Here is a 20015-nt window from a genome sequence, read left to right as displayed (position 1 = left end):
TTGAAATTCTTGTGAATAAATGATTAAATCCCTGAATCCTTTATGGATGTAAAACAGACTTGATTCTTGGTTAAAAGAAAAAAAAAAGGGCAGTTAACATTTATTTTACGTAAATATGTCGAATGTGATGCTAGTCTGTTAGCCAATGTGCAATGCGATGCGATGCAATGCGGACCCCTTCGTACAACAAAGAGCTTTTTGCGTTGGGAATTCTTGCGATTATTTATAGATATGGATGTAAAACAGTCTTGATTCTTGGGAAAAGCAAAAAACTGGGCAGTTAGCAGTTATTTTACGTAAATTTTGCGAAGTATAACGCCACTGCTGTAGCGGCGAATTTCTCCCAATAATTTATTCATGTTTCAAAATGGTAGGCAAAATAAAATAATTACCTTGAATCCTCGAACAAATCACTCCTGAGACAATCCTTGCGGTATGCGGTTCAGCTTTCGTACTTTTTCAACCTAAATCCGGCGTTAAATCGCTGCGTGCGTATGTTTGAGAATAACTACTTGATGTGGGCAGGCCCCCTACTTGAAGGTGTGGTGCAGTGTCTAACGGGTTTGACCCGTCAATATAATTATGAAGTCTATGACAGTGGATAGATGACCAGACTCAAGACTTTTTCTAGATAAATGCTGTCATTCAGTCAATGTTTAGGGTTAGAGTTTGAACACGAATGGTTGAAAAATGCATTAAGACATTTTTTTGGGTCGCGTAAACAGTACATTACTGTACCACCCACCCGGGCGCTATGGTCTCTCCTCTCAAGCTCGGGTCCTCTACCAGAGGCCTGGGAGCTTAAGGGTTCTGAACATTATCTTTGCTGTCCCTAGGATTGCGCTCTTCTGAACGGAGATGTCGGTCGTTGTTCCTGGTATCTGTTGGAGCCATGCACCCAGCTTGGGCGTTACTGCCCCTAGTGTCCCGATCACTGATGGCACCACTGTTGCCTTCACTCCCCACATTTTATATATATATATATATATTAGGGCTGTCAAACGATTAAAATTTTTAATCGAGTTAATTACAGCTTAAAAATTAATTAATCGTAATTAATCGCAATTAATCGCAATTCAAACCATCTATAAAATATGCCATATTTTTCTGTAAATTATTGTTGGAATGGAAAGATAAGACATAAGATGGATATATACATTCAACATACGGTACATAAGGACTATTTGTTTATTATAACAATAAATCAACAAGATGGCATTAACATTATTAACATTCTGTTAAAGTGATCCATGGATAGAAAGACTTGTAGTTCTTAAAGATAAATGTTAGTACAAGTTAGAGAAATTTTATATTAAAACCCCTCTTAATGTTTTCGTTTTAATAAAATTTGTAAAATTTTCAATCAAAAAATAAACTAGTAGCCCGCCATTGTTGCTGTCAATAATTACTTACACAATGCTCATGGGTCATGCTCAGCCTATTAAAATCAGTCGCACCCAAACGCCAGCAGAGGGCGGCAAAACTCCGTAAAACACAACAAGTGAGCGTTTCACTGTGTACTGCCATTTAAATCTCTCTGAGTGGGGCATCTGCGTTAATTGCGTCAAATATTTTAACGTGATTAATTAAAAAAATTAATTAACGTCCGTTAACGCGATAATTTTGACAGCCCTAATATATATATATATATATATATATATATATATATATATATATATATATATATATATATATATATATGTGTGTGTGTGTGTGTATATATATATAAATAAATATACTATATATATATAAATATACTATATATATATATAAAATACTATATATATATATATATATATATATATATTTTTTTTTTTTTTTTTTTCTGGCGCATTTGTCTACATGGTTACCATGCCAAAGTGCTTTACATCAGCACACATCCCTTTCACGCACACATTCTCACACCAATTAGGGTGCAGTGCCTTGCCCAAGGGCACTTCGCCAGTGGGCAGTCGCAGCAGGGAAGCGAACCAGTGATCCTTCGGTCCCAGGACAATTCGAGCTCCCAACTGTACCACGGCCACCTGCGTTTACTTTATTAATTTGGCCATTCTACCCTTTGGCAAAATGTGTATTTGATTATAATGTGGACTTTTGTGATGCATGCTTTTATTTTGGCACAAGAAGCGCACGTACACACGAATAAGTCGTGCAGCCGAGTGAGAGAGAGCGTGGAAATATTACACCTTAGCTCGCTGTCTAGCTAGGATTTAGCTCCAACGTCTTAGGCTAGGATAGTACAATGACGTGTAACACATGTTTATGGATAGTTATTTTGACATTTAGGGGTACTTCAAGTGTTCAATACGATATACGATGACATTTGAGTCAGCGTAGGAACGGAACTCGTTCGTAACCCGGGGACTACCTGTATTACTGTTCACTTGAAGGAGCCATGCATAAGATTGGTGGCCAAAAATGGTACTGCAACCAAGATTGAAATCCATCTCTTTCCCCTTTGGGTTGCCAAATAAGTGCTTTACCATGCTTTACTCATACCATCATTGCATTTTCATCTTTTTTTTTTTTTCTTTTTTTTTTTTTTCTCAAGTGGTAGTTGACATAATTAACTCAGATTGTTTGTAAAAGTTCTAGCAACCTTAATTAAAGTAGCCTAGTTCTGGCAACCTCAATGCAGACACAGAAATAAGTACAGAATCAAAACAATAACAACCCTGACTGACAAACAATCAACTTTTAAAATGGGAAAATCTGGGCTGTACCATTGACAAACTTGTTAGAAGTACATATTTGCAAAAAGCCATGTTTCTATAATGTCCAATGAAATAGAATGGACATTCATTGAAGTGGATTTCTTACACATGGCTCCTTTAAGGCAACATAATTACTATACTCTTCTGAGGAGAAACACTGTATCAAAGCTTTTCCTGTGTGTCTGTATTTTACTGTCACCAGGTTGTCAAAGCAAACACACACCAGAAGGACAAGCAAAATGCCCCTTAAATTGAAGCAAAAAGTGTGGCAGTGACAGTTTTATTTTTCACATTTCATTTAATAATGATATTACTTTGTGTAATAAAGTGTTGTATTTCATAGTGTTCTTTTTGTCATTAAAATAGTAGGTAAATAAATCTCGGTTTATTTTGGTCTTTGGAAGAGGACAAACCAGATAAAAGTATGTATCGGATAAACTATTGTTGTTTTGTTTGTTATGGCCTTTAATGAAATGATGATATATTATTAAACTATATAACTTTTTTTTAAACACCCTGTTGTTGTTTATGCCTAGAGTCTAGGCTTAATAACATGCCTCAGACGGTTAAGCACACATTAGACATTGTATCATTATCTATTTTTGTTTTTTACTCAGCTGTTTTTAATTAGTCGACGTTTTCTTTAGACTGATTAAAATATACTTTAGTAGTTTTTCAATAGTTTTAAACTCAGTGTTGTGTTCACTTTGCAGCAGCGTTTGTGACATTGTGTTACAAAACACCGCAAACTTTTCCAGCATGCAAAAGAGTGGACTTCACAGTCAATCCTAAAGAATTTAAGCAGAAGGTGGCAAAGGTAAAATATGACTTCCAGACTTTTTATTTTGAATGGAATGCTAACCAATTTATGCAATTATCTAAAATTTTATATGTATACATATATATATATATATATATATATATATATATATATATATATATATATTTTTTTTTTTTTTTTTATCGTTAACAATTGTGCAGGTATCCTTGGTGATTACAAATCCAGCTGGGGTTTCCTTCGACAGTATTGTTATCGTATATGTTTGTCCTTCAAAAGGAAAAGTGCAGCAACTAATTAAAGAAGTTATGGCTCCTTCGCTCGATGAAGGTAGCACATGACACTAAATTGGGATCACAATACTTTGATTGGTAATGGTCACAGCGGCTTTATGAAAATAACGCAACTCTTCACATCTGTCTGCAGTTTGCTCCAAAAAGCTACCGAAACCCATCAACGAGTGTTATGGTAAGTAAGCACACATACAATGTCATAAACAGTATAAACTAGGGGTGTAACGGTACACAAAAATCACGGTTCGGTACGTACCTCGGTTTTTTCGGTCATTTTCGGTACAATATAAAAACAAAATGCAAAATATAAATGTGCTAGTTATTTTTTACACACTTTTGTGCTTTCAACAATAGGAACAGTAGCCTATACAAAGCTAGAATTCTGCTCAAAAATAAAAATAAATAAAAATTAAAAAATACAATATTCTGAAATGTAGATATTTTGAAAAACAAAATAAAAATGAATAACTTTGGCTAAAACTTTTTCTTTAAAAAAATATCTGATGTGCAAAATTGAGCTGTTGTACCACTGAACAGTTTCAAGTTTCTCATATTAACTTTATGACCACAGCCTCGAAAAGTAAGGGTTATTAGGGCTGTCAAATGATTAAAATTTTTAATTGAGTTGATCACAGCAAAAAAATTAATCGTAATTAATCGTAATTCAAACCCTCTCTAAGATATGCCATATTTTTCTGTAAATTATTTTTGGAATAGAAAGGATATATACATTCAACATACTGTACATAAGTACTGTATTTGTTGATTATAACAATAAATCCACAAGATGGCATTAACATTAACATTTTTTCCGTTGAAGACATTTTATTTTTCTCTGCAAAAACAAACACACAATTGGATTGTTTTTGTTCACCACTTTAAATAAGAGCACCGCAGCAGTAGAGGTAAACTGTCGTTTTCGTTCAACCGGTTTTGTTTAGTGTAGAAGCCGGGGTAGTGGCTGTCTTATTTCCTTTTTACGATCAGGGTTTACTTAGCGGGTTTAAGTGTAGTTTCATTTTGTTGTTTTGGCCTGGGCTTACGCTGAAGCCAGCTTCTTCCGCATTTTGTATATTTTGTTCATTGCGAGTTCGACTTGTGTGAATAAATTTGTGTCCACTTGCAACTTGTGTGCATGGCTCGTTTTATGTTATGCCCTTAGCGACCGTGGGACATAACAGTGGGATTATGGGATGCATGAGCGGGCATTCCGTGCTTGCGTTAAATGCGTCATATATATTAACGTGATTAATTTAAAAAATTAATTACCGCCCGTTAACGCGCTAAATTTGACAGCACTTTACATTACGTCACAAACTCGTTCGGTATGCCTCCGTTCCGAACCGAGGAAAACGTACCGAAACGGTTCAATACAAATACATGTACCGTTACACCCTTACTATAAACCCAACTGTACATTGTGTTGAATTAAATTCAACTAAGAAATGAACTCCTCTTCTTCAGTGCCCACAGTCGACACTGTAATTAACATAGAAATGAACCAAGTGGAGCTGCAGTCTGCTGAAAGGAGTAAAGTGTGCGTCCAGTATGAGGAAGATGGAAGATGTCAGGTCTGTTTTACAAGATAGAACGTGTGTGGCCAGTGGTGTTCCTAGCCTACATGGTGTTCTGTGCAACAAGATGCTTTAACACCCCCCCACCCCACTCCAAAAAAAATAAAAAACATCACAAAAAAAAAACAACAACAGTGAACCCCCAAAAATACAGCCCATGAAATATAGTGGGATAAATAAGTATTTAGTCAACCACTAATTGTGCAAGTTCTCCCACTTGAAAATATTAGAGAGGCCTGTAATTGTCAACATGGGTACACCTCAACACTTTGTTTGATTTTTAAAGACTTTATTTGCAAATCATGGTGGACAATAAGTATTTGGTGAATACCAAAAGTTCATCTCAATACTTTACTATGTACCGTTTGTTGGCAATGACAGAGGCCAAACATTTTCTCTAACTCTTCACAAGCTTTTCACACACTGTTGCTGGTATTTTGGCGCATTCCTCCATGCAGATCTTCTTGAGAGCAGTGATGTGTTGGGGCTGTCGTTGGGCAACACCGATATTTCAACTCCCTCCACAGATTTTCTATGGGGTTGAGATCTGGAGACTGGCTAGGCCACTCCAGGACCTTGACATGCTTCATACGAAGCCACTCCTTTGTTGCCCTGGCTGTGTGTTTGGGATCATTGTCATGCTGAAAGACCCAGCCACGTCTCATCTTCAATGCCCTTGCTGATGGAAGGAGATTTTCACTCAAAATCTCTCGATACATGGCCCCATTCATTCTTTCCTTTACACAGATCAGTCGTCATGGTCCCTTTGCAGAAAAACAGCCCCAAAGCATGATGTTTCCACCACCCATGCTTCACAGTGGATATGATGTTCCTCAGATGCAATTCAGTATTCTTTTTCCTCCAAACACGAGAACCTGTGTTTCTACCAAAAAGTTCTATTTTGGTTTCATCTGACCATAACACATCCTCCCAGTTCTCTTCTGGATCATCCAAATGCTTACTAGCGAACCGCAGATGGGCCTGGACGTGTACTTTCTTTAGCAAGGGGACACGTCTGGCAGTGCAGGATTTGAGTCCCTGGCGGCGCATTGCGTTACTGATAGTCGCATTTGCTACTGTAGTCCCAGCTCTCTGTATGTCATTCACTAGGTCCCCCCATGTGGTTCTGGGATTTTTGCTCACCGTTCTTGTTATCATTTTGACGCCTCGGGGTGAGATCTTGCATGGAGCCCCAGATCGCGGGAGATTATGAGTGGTCTTGTATGTCTTCCAATTTCTAATAATTGCTCCCACAGTTGATTTCTTTAAACCAAGCGTTTTACCTGTTGCAGATTCAGCCTCGTACAGGTCTACAATTTTGTGTCTGGTGTCCTTTGACAACTCTTTGGTCTTGGCCATAGTGGAGTTTGGAGTGTGACTGACTGAGATTGTGGACAGGTGTGTTTTATACCGATAATGAGTTAAAACAGATGCCATTAATACAGGTAACGAGTGGAGCCTCATTAGACCTCGTTAGAAGAAGTTGGACCTTTTTGACAGCCAGAAATCTTGGTTGTTTGTAGGTGATCAAATACTTATTTTCCACCCTAATTTGGAAATTCTTTAAAAATCGAACAATGTGATTTTCAGTTTTCTTTCCACATTCTGTCTCTAATGGTTGAGGTTTACCCATGTTGACAGTTACAGGCCTGTCTAATCTTATAAAGTAGAACTTGCACAATTGGCGATTGACTAAATACTTATTTGCCCCTCTGTATACTTAGCAATAGCCAACAACCAAAACACAGCATTTGCCAAAAATGTTACATTTATTAACACTATCAAACCAGTTCAAAGTGCACAACAATAAATATGTGCAACAAAATATTAATTTAACATCACAAACAATAATAAAATGTTGTAAAAATAATAAAGAAAGTGTTGAAGATTCTACTTGTGACTTGTTGGCTCAGATGTGCTGACCACTACAGGTGCTCCGGTTAGAGAGCACAGGAGATTAAATACTTTTTTTGGGCTCATGTGCAGGTGTGCATACATGTACACACCAGGGGTCGCGTTAACCGAATATTTTCCGTCGTTGACCGGTTTTTTAAAACGGTGACGGAAAAAACTGGAGTCCATCCGTCATTTTGACAGGTTGCAATTCACACCCCAGACCACTGGGTGGCGAGTGAGCAAATTAATTAGCTATTGTCTCTCTTGATGCATGACGTCGTTGGCCTTACTCGGAAAAATGTCAAGGCAACTGAGTGTTTGCCTGGCACGGCCAGACTGTTCTCCCTGTATTTTTCAAACACTGAGAGAAAAGTCTGGGACACAGCCTCTCGGGTAGGTACAAAATCAATCGACAAATCAGATTTGTTTATTTGCGTGACGTGTTCTTCACGAGCAACGTCATCCTTGCGCGCCGAAAGTCGTCTCTACAACAACACGGATGGCTGGAGAGCCGAGAGTATGTTCCAATCAGCGGTAAATTCAGTTTTAAATGAACTAAAACACATCGACACGAGATATTGACAACAGTCTGTCTCGCGCTAGACATGTTGAATAAACTCCGTTCTCCTCATATGTTTACTTCCGCGCGCAAGTCCCTCGTCCTACCCTCGTCGCTTTGCTAACGGCACGTCTGCCCGTCGCTGATTGGTGCACTCCGCTGTCTGTTTGCCTCTTGTTAAGCTTGTTCGGACAGAATATTAATTAAAAATGAATGAAAACTAAATACTATTGAATATGTCATTATTATCATTTAAAAATGTAAGTGACGGGTAAAAATAGATTATGACCGGATTTTTATGACACTGTCAGTCAAAATGACAGACAACGAAAAAGTCTAGCGCAACCTCTGGTACACACATTTAATACCTGGTGAATATCATAAAGACTTATAGCCAACATTCACAGACCTCTTGTGATGAACGGCAAGCCGCTTAGGTGGATCTCAATCACAGACTCAGAGATCAGAGATAGAGAATAAGTTTGTATTTAGTAAAAAGTACAATAAAGGAAGCATGCCAAACAGTACGTGAATTTAACAAAGTCTATTAGAAAACAGAGCACAAAAAAAACCTGATCAAAATACGATACAACCGGCGAAGCATGAAGATGAGGACAAACACAGCGGTAAGCAAGGCAATCGTCCGACAAAGCTGAGACACCCAGGCGTCCTTAAATACAGTGCGCTCCTAATGCGTCACAAAGATGGTGTACTCCTTATTGCGTCATGAAGAACTAAGAATGCATGCGTCATAAAGAACTGAGAATACAAACATGTCATAGAGAACAAAAACATGACACCTCTTAATGTGTTTAGCTTATTAAACATTATACATCATTTTAACTATAAACCAACCAGAGTGAACATTTGCGCGCTATATCCCTTCAAAACACTACATTCACTGCTCACATGGATTTTTTTGATATGATGATGACAGTCATAGCCAATCAAAAACAAGCTAACAACTACGAAATGATGAGTGTGAACGATTAAAAAAACACCCAGCATCGTAAGGAATGTTCACTATGTGAAGCGCTTTTAATTCACTTTACGAGGCATACTCAATACATCATTGGAGGAGCAGACGCATGAACTGGGAAACGTAAAATAAATAAAAAAAGCATGAGCAGTTTCCAAAATAAAAGTGCCGATCTAAATATAAAGTAAATTAATCAAATGTCTAAACTAATAAATGCTTAAAAAAAATCTTATCAGAATACATATACATTACAAAACGAGGCCAAATATTCGAGTTAAAAAAAAAAGATTCTTTCCTCATTAAGAATCAAAGTCAACCCTATGTGAGTGACACTGTTAACTGATCCAATCCCCGTTCCTACCTCCTTCTCTTTTTGCGGTTGCGCACAGACAGTAACTGCGGTCTGCAGGGGGCGTCATTGCAACACTAGGGGCGCAAATTATAATAGTAGACAATCACTCGCGTACACGTTCCCTGAGCAATTTGCCGCCCCGAACGACCGCCCAACCTGACCATACCAGGAACCATTATTGTGTATGGCAGACATGTTGTAGTGCCATAAATAATTCATTTGTCCATTTTTTACACAGTTTGACATACTGTTGTTTTCTGGTGTTATGTCTCCGTTTAGAGCTGGGAGAGTGAAACCATCCCATTGCACTCTGTGACCCCTTGCTTGTGTCTTCAGGTACTTTTATTTCATTCAAGCATGTCCATGAAGTACATAGATGGTAAATTAATCCGTACTAATTTACAGTACATGTGATAAAAGTGATGTGTTGGCAGGTTTGGGATGATGACAAGCAGATACGCTCTCAGAGCTGCCCCTTCAAAAATGCGGGTAAGTGAGAATCCTCTATTGAACCTCAAGTCGAACTTGAACCTTTATTAAAAGTCCTAGTGGAAATGAAAATTATCAACTAAGAAATAACTTATAAAAACTAACTTAAAAAATTATTCAAACCTAAATAGAAGCAGACATCTGTATAATGATTGTGATTGTGTATGTAAAATGTAAATGTAGCCTTAACCCTTGGGCGTTATTTTATTTTGACTAAATTCTTGTGATTTTGTCCAAAAAATGGCTTTTCCTTTGAAGTGTGATAACTTAGTCATTTCTGAATATTTTTTCACTTTCAACCACTCAAAATGTTCAGTGCCATCAGACCTATCTACACATATAAAGTTTTTTATTTTTTTTAAAATTTTCAATGCCCCCTATGGACAATAATAGTAGCATTATCCGAATAGCAAAACTAATCATGCTGTATATATATAAAAAACAAAAGTCTAATTTGAATATTACATATCACATAGTTAGAGGCTTGAATAAGTCTTTAAGTCATAACAACCGATTTTTTAATGCATGCCCAGTTTTTACACATTTGCAGTTTTCTCATTTACACTAAACTCTTGTGATTTTGTCCAAAAAATGGCTTTTCCTTTGAAATGTGATAACCAAGTCATTTCTGAATATTTTTTCACTTTCAACCACTCAAAATGTTCAGTGGCATCAGACCTATCCACACATATGTAGTTTTTAATTTTTTAAATTTTTTTAATGCCCCCTACGGACTATAATAGTAGCATTATCCGAATAGCAAAACTAATGATGCTGTATATATATAAAAAACAAAAGTCTAATTTGAATATTACATATCACATAGTTAGAGGCTTGAATAAGTCCACAAGTCGTAACAACAGATTTTTTTATGCATGCCCAGTTTTTACACATTTGCAGTTTTCTCATTTACTCTAAACTCTTGTGATTTTGTCCAAAAAATGGCTTTTCCTTTGAAATGTGATAACTAAGTCATTTCTGAATATTTTTTCACTTTCAACCACTCAAAATGTTCAGTGGCATCAGACCTATCTACACATATATAGTTTTTTATATTTTTTATTTTTTAATGCCCCCTATGGACAATAATAGCAGCATTATCCTAATAGCAAAAGTAACTATGCTGTATATATATAAAAAACACAAGTCTAATTTGAATATTCCATATGACATAGTTAGAGGCTTGAATAAGTCCACAAGTCGTAACAACCAAATTTTTTATGCATGCCCAGTTTTTACACATTTGCAGTTTTCTCATTTACACTAAACTCTTGTGATTTTGTCCAAAAAATGGCTTTTCCTTTGAAATGTGATAACTAAGTCATTTCTGAATATTTTTTCACTTTCAACCACTCAAAATGTTCAGTGGCGTCAGACCTATCTACACATATGTAGTTTTTTATATTTTTTTATGTTTTAATGCCCCCTATGGACAATAATAGCAGCATTATCCTAATAGCAAAAGTAACTATGCTGTATATATATATATAAAACAAAAGTCTAATTTGAATATTCCATATGACATAGTTAGAGGCTTGAATAAGTCCACAAGTCGTAACAACCAATTTTTTTATGCATGCCCAGTTTTTACACAATTGCAGTTTTCTCATTTACACTAAACCCTTGTGATTTTGTCCAAAAAATGGCTTTTCCTTTGAAGTGAGATAACTAAGTCATTTCTGAATATTTTTTCACTTTCAACCACTCACAATATTCAGTGGCATCAGAACTATCTACACATGTAAAGTTTTTTTTTTTTTTTTTTTTTTTTTTTTGCCTCCTATGGACAATAATAGCAGCATTATCCTAATAGCAAAACTAACTATGCTATATAGGGTATACATAAATCAAACTAAAGTATTTTATATTACATAATTACATCATTGGATAAGTAAAAGTCGTAACAATAGATTTTTTAAGAACAAGACTGTGACAAAGTGACAACTGATTTGATGATAGAATTTATGTTAACAATTTTACAAAACATATATACAATATAACAGTTAACATAATAACAATATACAGAATTCATGATGTGCACTTTGAGATTTGTTTTTCAAATGTAAAGTGCGTTATAAATAAAATGTATTATTATTTATTATTATGTTCGAAGCCCGAAGTGGCTTTGCGCAAAGGCCACATTGTTTGCGCTTGGACGGGGGTCCAGCTCGCTGCTCTCCCAAGCCTTCGGCAAAAGGCGGTGGTTCCCGTTTTAGAACTTCTGGCCGAATTAGAGCCTTGCCAAGTTCCTCAAGAAATAGTCGGCGCTTGTAGCTTTTCTTCACGTTCCACTCAGGGTAGATCTCCGTGAACAGCACAAATGCGCTGAAGGACAAAATGTCCAGCATGTGAAAAAATTCACACATTGGCCACCTGAGTGCGCACCGGCGGCAGGAGTATGTGGCACAGGCCTGCAAATCACAAGCACGCACAACAATAACAGCTTTGATCTTTGATCAGCTTTTACAAGACAAACCTTGATATGCAAAACATGTGCTTACTCACTTTCGTCATCGCCTCGATCGCCGTCATTTTCGTCATTCGCCTCAACGTGGTAAAGTCCGTGCCCCCGCCTTCTGCTCCCCGCTTTCATCTACGTCATTATGTTGTCAACCATTTCCCATTTCTCGTCATCAAAGTCGTCCTCCTCCGGCATCGAAAGTCCGGAAGAATTTCTTCAATGTCTTCTGGGCTCTCCGAAGAAGCGTCCGAACGAAGGTCGTCGTCGGAATCAGGATTTTCTAACACCATCCGAATCGTGTTCTGCAGTGAAATACTTCTCGCCGCCATCGATCACAGTTGTGTTGGAAGAAATGCAAAATGGTGATCCTCGCGAGAACAAAGACTCCAAAAATGCCCAGAACCAATGAGAGTAAAGAAATTCAAACACCCAACCAATAAGAGTTGAAATTCAAACGACAACAATAAACACGTGTTTTGGTTTTTTTTTTTTGCATTTCCGGGAAGTACCGGTTTATTGTCTCGTGCACACGTGCAAAATTGCAAATATGCATGCCCAAATAGACTGAAAGTGAGCTCAGACACATAAACACCATTTTTTTTGTAATGCCAACCGTTTTTATCGCATTATTTTTTTACAAATCTGTATTGAGTTTCGCAAGCAAATTCATGTATTGGCCTATGGCTCCAACTAGTGACTTCTGGGTGTCAACACAAAAAATTTTTTATCTGCATGTTTTTGACTCGCCAAAGAAGCGATTGCATCAATAATCACGGAAAATGCATTATAAAACATCAGGTTTACAGCATATTAAAAATCATGATTTATAATGGGAGTCAATGAGCCAAAAAATGGCAAAATAACAAGAGTTTAGTGCAAATCTTCCCAGCCTGTTTGCAATAAGTTAGAAATTCGCGGATGGTGCCATTTCAAAGTTCTACATGATTTAGTATCCTGCAGGAAATATCAGCTCCCTAGTGTATTTTTTCATATGCTTTTTTTCCTTTTAAACACAGAAAAAAACGAAAAAAGCCAAAAAAATGGACAAATAACACCCACGGGTTAAATGTTCTTACACTCCAAAAGTATCTGTAAAATCTCAAGAGTTGTGAATGTGAGCTCCTCACGTACTATGTTCCCATCAGGGTTCCTTCAAAAGAATATATGGCAGAACCTGACTGTCTCTGTGGGCCACGGTCAAATGAATGACAACGGCCAAATGCTGCTCTGGAACCTCTCTGCCCCCTGTAGGCTGGAGGGTGAGGTGTGGCCCTGTCAGCAGACTTGGAATCACAATTGTATTGAGATTGAGGGCTTTCGACAAAAGCTGGAGAATAGAACATGGGAACAAGAAAGTCATTTACGATGGGTACAAAAAAATATATATTTATAGTTAAAGTATAAAAACACTTCAGGTTTAGGCCATAAATATCAAGCAATTAAATAAAATCAATTTTCCCTCTAGGTCAAAATGGGTGTCTTTGAAGATATCGATCTGCAACTGTCGCCATGTGTGATGGTATTTAACATTCTGAAATATTTCCAGGTCTGCCATAAATAAGTTGTTTTTCAAACCATTGCATTGTGTTTTATGTACAGCTCAATTTAAGGACCGGAGACCGTCACGTAGGACCTATCTGCTGTCATTACTGTAGGTTATGGCTGTCATGTAAAATATTGAATATGTACAGTGGGGAGAACAAGTATTTGATACACAGTGTATCAAATACTTGTTCTCCCCACTGTATATACAATATACTGAATGGACTAAAAAAGGATGTTCCTAATTATAGTTGGCATTACAGCAACCAAATGGCACTGGACTTTGCTGATTGGAGTTGTTTTGCTGGTTATCGCCTTGACAGCACTGATGCATTGTCTTCTCCGTGGCTTTGTCAAAAGTAGGTTCACGCAAAACAGTCTCCACCCCACCAAAAGATTCCAACTGGGCATTATTATCAATCATGCTCTGATTTTATAGAATGGACACTTTCACTCACTTTCCAAGGAGAATGCGCAGCAAAGTGTAAGCTTTTATATTTTCTTTTAGATTCAGAAAATAGAAAATCCACACTGACATTCATCTCTTTTTATTTTCTTTTTTAAGCCGTCCAGAAAGGTCACGTGGTGCTCCTCAGTCCTCCAGACAGTTGTGAGGGCGTTTCTGAAGTTTGTAGCCTGGGCTGCCTGCTTAGGAGCCAGGGCTTCAGTGTGTCTGTGGACCAGTGGTGCAGGATGGAACAATGCAACCTGGGGCCCCTGCCGTGGCTTCACTCTCAGCTGCTACACGTGAAGAACCTAGGAGGCCGCGCGGTGCTCATTTTGACACGCAGGGCCATGGGGCTGGTCCACGAGTGGAGCCGGCAGCACTGGGAGAACCTCCAGGCGGAAAGACTCGACAGGAGCATGCCACAGTCCCCGTACTCAGATGTGTTTGTGGCGTCGCTGCACCTCATCCTTAGGGACAAGCAGCAGGGACGGACTGGAGAACGTTTTCTGCTGGTCACATTTGACCACGACATTGTGCAGCCTCCTTGTAGTTTACCGGAGCTATTTCAAGGCCTTCATTTGTTCCAACTTCCATCTCAGATGAACACTCTCTTATGTGAGCTGGCTGGAGGAACAGGGAAGGGCAAGGGTGGACAAAGGACGAAAGCTGGTTGGAAATGGGGAATATTGGATGGATGGAAATTAAAGACTAAAGAAGCAACACGCAGCCAGAGAAAAACACTTGTACAGTGTAAATATTCTGGGATTTAGAGCTCATGCCTGACATTTGTTGCATTGTCTTCTTCTTACCAAAGGTGGGTAGGGTAGCCAAAAATGTACTCAAGTAAGAGTAGCGTTACTTTAATATTACTCAAGAGCAGGGGTCGTGTTAACCAAATATTTTCCGTCGTTGACCGGTTTTTTAAAACGGTGACGGAAAAAACTGAAGTCCATCCGTCATTTTGACAGGTTGCAATTCACACCCCAGACCACAGGGTGGCGAGTGAGCAAATTAATTAGCTATTGTCTCTCGTGATGCATGACGTCGTTGGCCTTACTCGGAAAAATGTCAAGGCAACAGAGTGTTTGCCTGGCACGGCCAGACTGTTCTCCCTGTATTTTTCAAACACTGAGAGAAAAGTCTGGGACACAGCCTCTCGAGTAGGTACAAAATCAATCGACAAATCAGATTTGTTTATTTGCGTGATGTGTTCTTCACGGGCAACGTCATTCTTGCGCGTCGAAAGTCGTCTCTACAACAACACGGATGGCGGGAGAGCCGAGAATATGTTCCAATCCGCGGTAAATTCAGTTTTAAATGAGCTAAAACACATCGACACGAGACATTGACAACAGTCTGTCTCGCGCTAGCCATGTTGAATAAACTCCGTTCTCCTCGTATGTTTACTTCCGCGCGCAAGTCCCTCGTCCTACCCTCGTCGCTTTGCTAACGGCACGTCTGCCCGTCGCTGATTGGTGCACTCCGCTGTCTGTTTGCCTCTTGTTAAGTTTGTTTGGACAGAATATTAATTAAAAATGAATGAAAACTAAATACTATTGAATATGTCATTATTATCATTTAAAAATGTAAGTGACGGGTAAAAATAGATTATGACCGGATTTTTATGACACTGTCAGTCAAAATGACAGACAACGAAAAAGTCTAGCACAACCTCTGCTCAAGAGAGTAAAAAAAGTCATCCAAAACACATACTCAAGTACATGTAAAAAAGTATTCGGTGAAAAGAATAGTGGTATAAAGAATAGTCAAGTAATGAGTAACATTATGAGTAACTGCTTACGATATCTGATTTAAAAAACAGAAAACAATGGCATATTTTTTTTCTCGGCACACAGTTATCTATATGAACTGTTATTATTATACTGCACTTTAACGTATTATACGTATTACATAACCACATTGAGCAAAGAAATAAAATTGTAATTCCAGGGAGAGAAAAAAAGTCTACAGAACTGAAGCCTCATTTGTCCAAAAAGCATGAGTGCCCTCTAGTGGAGATAAGAGTTCCTTGTTTGAATAGTTGAATAGTTCCTTCATAGTTCCTATTGTCAAATTAAAAGGATCATATCTCCGGTTTTCCGTGGTTAATCAGTGACAAATAAAATTTGGAGAGAGGTTAAAATCCGCGCTTTTAAGTCATGTTGAGGGCACCGCTCAATGTCAAATACTTCATTTTTATACGGTGTTTTGAAGACGCCACGTGATTAAACAGGCCAGCGTGATTGTAGATTGACAAGCTTGAGTGTGATTGGTATAAAGGAGTCATGTGATTTTTGTTGCGACATCTCATTGGTGAAACTGGTCGAGCTACTGTTGGCATCACTGGCAAAAAAGAGTAGTAATCTAATATGTAGAATTAAGAGGAAAAAGGTAACGACTAGACTAGTCTAGCCCAAAGTAGTGGAGTAAGAGAAGAGTTCTTCTTCACAAATGTACTCAAGTTTAAGTAAAAACTTTAGCTTAGTAAAGCTTAGTAGAACTATTCTTAGAAGTACATTTTCTCAAAAAGTTACTCAAATAAATGTAACGGAGTAAATGTAACGCGTTACTACCCACCTCTGCTTCTTACTACTTTTGTTGTAGCTATATTACTGGTGCTTATTGTTAACTTTGTATTCTCATAGTTGGATAATAAATAACCTTAAAGAATTAAGAAAAAACAGCAGTGGTGGGTGATGCCTTTCATAACACAATACATTTGTAACTTGATGTCACAATTCAAATCCAAGAACGGTGAACAACCCCCATCCCCTGGCCACCATCAGTGCCAGCCCTAGCATAGACAAGCGAGGCAGTTTCCTAGGATGCCATCTCTTGGAGGGTTTGCCAAATTGCTATGGGCAAAAAAAAATACTTGTGGAAAAAAACACTCATACACCGTTTCCCGAATGTCAATTTTCTACATATAAAAAAATATGTATGTATGTATAAGGACTGACAGAATGCACGCACAGTGCGTGCATGTGTTCTATCAATATGTACACTTTGAATATAAGACGGGTATTAATTATGTCTTTTATTTGTGTCCTCTTTTTGGAAATCAAAATACGGTCACCCTAAGGTATGTCCATCATTGTCTTAAATAAAAGGTAAACATGAAAATAACTTCAGCTTCGTAAATAGCTTGCACCCTGTATGGAAACTTTAATCACTCGTTTCAGGTGAACCATAAACAGTGACGGACGTACACCTTTTAAGTTTTGAAAATACAATATTTACAAATTAAACGATTAAAGAAAAAAAAAGTCATTTTCTTCTAACTACACTTTCACCAGGGCCTGGATACACTGTAAACAAATAAATAAGTTACTGTATATTCATGGTTAAATACCGGCAGTTACATTTGACCCAGGTGTTTTAGCTCAGTGGTCTGAGTGATTCCTGCTTGGGAGTTGTGTCAGGATGGGCAACCAGCATAAAACCTTGTGTGCCAAATCTACCATGCGAAGTGTCTGTTTCAAAGCAAACTATGGAAGCATAGCCCAACCTACAACAAACATTCTTGTGTTTTCTCAGCAAATTTGCCCTTGTCTGTGTTATGTACTCATATTTATATGTTCACTTTGATGCATTATGTAGTCTTTTGTTTTCAATCAAAGCAATCATTCATTAACATAATGGTTAGTTTTAGTGATGCACAATAATACATTTTTCAACCGATACCGATAACCGATAATTTCCTCCTCATTCCTACCGATAACCGATAATGTCAAGCCGATAATTCTATTAAAAGATTTATGTAAAATTTTAAACAAAAGAAAATATTACTGTGCAAAAATATAATTTATTGCTCTTTTTTTTCAACATAAAATATGAACAAGTCGTCAATTCCAATATCTAAATAATGACATTGTCTGACATTGTGTAATGGTAAACCTTTGGCAACAATTACTTACAGAGTAAATACCTAAGTTGCACAAAAATGCCTTTAAAAGTAAGCCATTCCTAACATATATAACATTTATACACTGCAAAACACACTTCCTTAAAACTAGTCAGTTTTAAGTGTAAATCTATTGGAAATAAGTGAAATTATCTGCCAGCGCTTCAGGTGTATTTCTCTCAGATTTCTTGGAAGAAAAATAGCTAGCTGAAAATAATCTTAACAGCCTTATTTTAAGAAATACATTATTATACTTAATCCTAAAAAAACTTGGAAGAAGAAAAGATTTTGAATATTTGTGGCTACAGAATATTATTGTCATTTCATTACAACAGGAATGTGCATATTTAAATTAATAAGTGTTAATAAGTGCCAATAAGTTTAGATTATCTATTGTGACTGTAATTGAGCAGACAAATAAGTTAAATTAATTTGACAAGTGATTGCTAATGTTATATGCTTTGTTGCACACTGTGAAAATGATTAACTCAAAAGAGCGAGATGTCATGTACCCATTCTGCAGCGCTTGGTTTACATTTGCGGCACTCACGAGTCGCGACATTCACTTTACAGCAGCTAAACTGATAAACGGCAGTACTATTTGGATGCAGTTGGAGCTCGCATCTCCGTGCGTGTTGTTTTGTGCCTGAGTTTTGTTAAGCCGAAAATAAAGGCAGCATTACAGTCATCTGACCGCTCGTCATTTTACATACTGAATGCATTATTGACGGGCTGACTTCGTTTTCTCCATGTTTAAATTATCATCTAACCATTGTGCCGTCATGATAAGCTTGCTTACTGGACATCACTTTTCCAAATGTAGTGGTGAAAATGTGATTGGCATGTTTTTCATGAAGAATGGTGGTCGTATAAACTGCAGTATTTTTTTTATCCAGGGCTTTGGCTCTCGGGTCATTTCGGTAAAAAAAAAATCGTGTCTCGTGTCGGCGGCGGCTACGTTCGTACCGGATAATCCGCCCGCACCGGCCGGTTTGCCGCGGCGTATTCGGGGCCTGGCTCTGCTCACACACCGTGAGGGAACGCTCGAGAAACCGGGGTGTTCGCCGGAGGTCCTGAAGCTGGGGAACCGGGCTCTGCCCGCCCCGCCAACGGCGAGGCGGCGGCGGCCTGCCAGAGCGGCGGGCTCCGTCGGAAGACGGCTACTTGCCGACTATCGGTCTCCAGTCGTGCCGGTGTTTAGCCTTAGATGCGAGTTTACCACCCGCCTTGGGCTGCTTTCCCAAACAACCCGACTCTGTATCGTCACAAGCCCCTAGTTTAACTTAGTGTTTACAATAGCTTTAGCATTCCCGCTAGCAGCAGCAGCCTGGTATTCGTTCCAAAAATCTTTGTGATGCAGTTTTAAATGGATGCTGGGTTAGTGATTTTGAATGAGGACGCTTTCTTTCGGCCTCGTGGAACTTCTGCGGTACATGTTTCGCAAATGGCGAGAGCGTCGTTTTTTTAGTAACAGCCGCCATAATATTCAACTATTTCTTGTCGTGTAACTCCGCCTCCTCAACCCCTCCTCCCTCAGGGGCTTCAGAGAGGGGAGGGGTTGAGGAGGCGGCGTGCTGAATTCTTCGGTTGTGCACATTTGGAGGCTAAATCAAGTATATAATTATCGGATTGCATTATCGGTTGAATTTTTTATTATCTGGATTATCTGTGTGACGTCATAATTGCCATTATCGGCCGATAATTATCGGCCACCGATATTATCGTGAATCTTTAGTTAGTTTTAACATATAGCATTTGGTGCCATAAAAGTGATCCCAGTTATCTTAGGGGGCGTTTACATGGTGACTCTCCGAGAAGACGAAAAAATTCATGTTTGCATCAATGTGGTTCCGTCTCCATTCGATCAATGTCGCAATTCCGCATCAAAACGATGTAGTATTCATGCCAGGCCCTAGGGGGCAGTGCAGATTTGCAAGGCAACAGCAAATGATGCACTTTGACCCCAACAACCTCAGCCATGAGGACAAGGGGCATTTTTCTTTGCTCCAAAAGTGCAAAAATGGAA

At 38.2% G+C, this 20015-nt stretch overlaps 1 protein-coding gene across 2 annotated transcripts in view; it reads left to right on the top strand.

The window, feature by feature from the left end:
• The window catches only part of il17rc (interleukin 17 receptor C), a 30483-nt gene extending 11494 nt beyond the window's left edge, over nucleotides 1–18989 (top strand). Inside the window, exons 3-14 of one of the 2 annotated variants that reach the window (XM_057845321.1) lie at nucleotides 3428–3531; nucleotides 3696–3822; nucleotides 3919–3960; nucleotides 5250–5356; nucleotides 9425–9481; nucleotides 9580–9634; nucleotides 13241–13464; nucleotides 13561–13614; nucleotides 13695–13746; nucleotides 13901–13996; nucleotides 14077–14121; nucleotides 14203–18988. In XM_057845321.1, the coding sequence (XP_057701304.1) occupies nucleotides 3428–3531; nucleotides 3696–3822; nucleotides 3919–3960; nucleotides 5250–5356; nucleotides 9425–9481; nucleotides 9580–9634; nucleotides 13241–13464; nucleotides 13561–13614; nucleotides 13695–13746; nucleotides 13901–13996; nucleotides 14077–14121; nucleotides 14203–14855 (1616 nt within the window). In that variant the 3' untranslated portion in view covers nucleotides 14856–18988. Of the gene's footprint in view, nucleotides 1–3427; nucleotides 3532–3695; nucleotides 3823–3918; nucleotides 3961–5249; nucleotides 5357–9424; nucleotides 9482–9579; nucleotides 9635–13240; nucleotides 13465–13560; nucleotides 13615–13694; nucleotides 13747–13900; nucleotides 13997–14076; nucleotides 14122–14202 lie in introns of both variants that reach the window. The other variant, XM_057845322.1, reaches the window with a different exon arrangement.
• Nucleotides 18990–20015: the final 1026 nt, after the last annotated feature.

Source organism: Corythoichthys intestinalis, chromosome 9, assembly GCF_030265065.1.
Source record: "Corythoichthys intestinalis isolate RoL2023-P3 chromosome 9, ASM3026506v1, whole genome shotgun sequence".
NCBI classification, from domain to species: domain Eukaryota; kingdom Metazoa; phylum Chordata; class Actinopteri; order Syngnathiformes; family Syngnathidae; genus Corythoichthys; species Corythoichthys intestinalis.
Note: the sequence above shows the minus strand (reverse complement) of the source record. Positions and strands in the feature narration are given on the sequence as shown.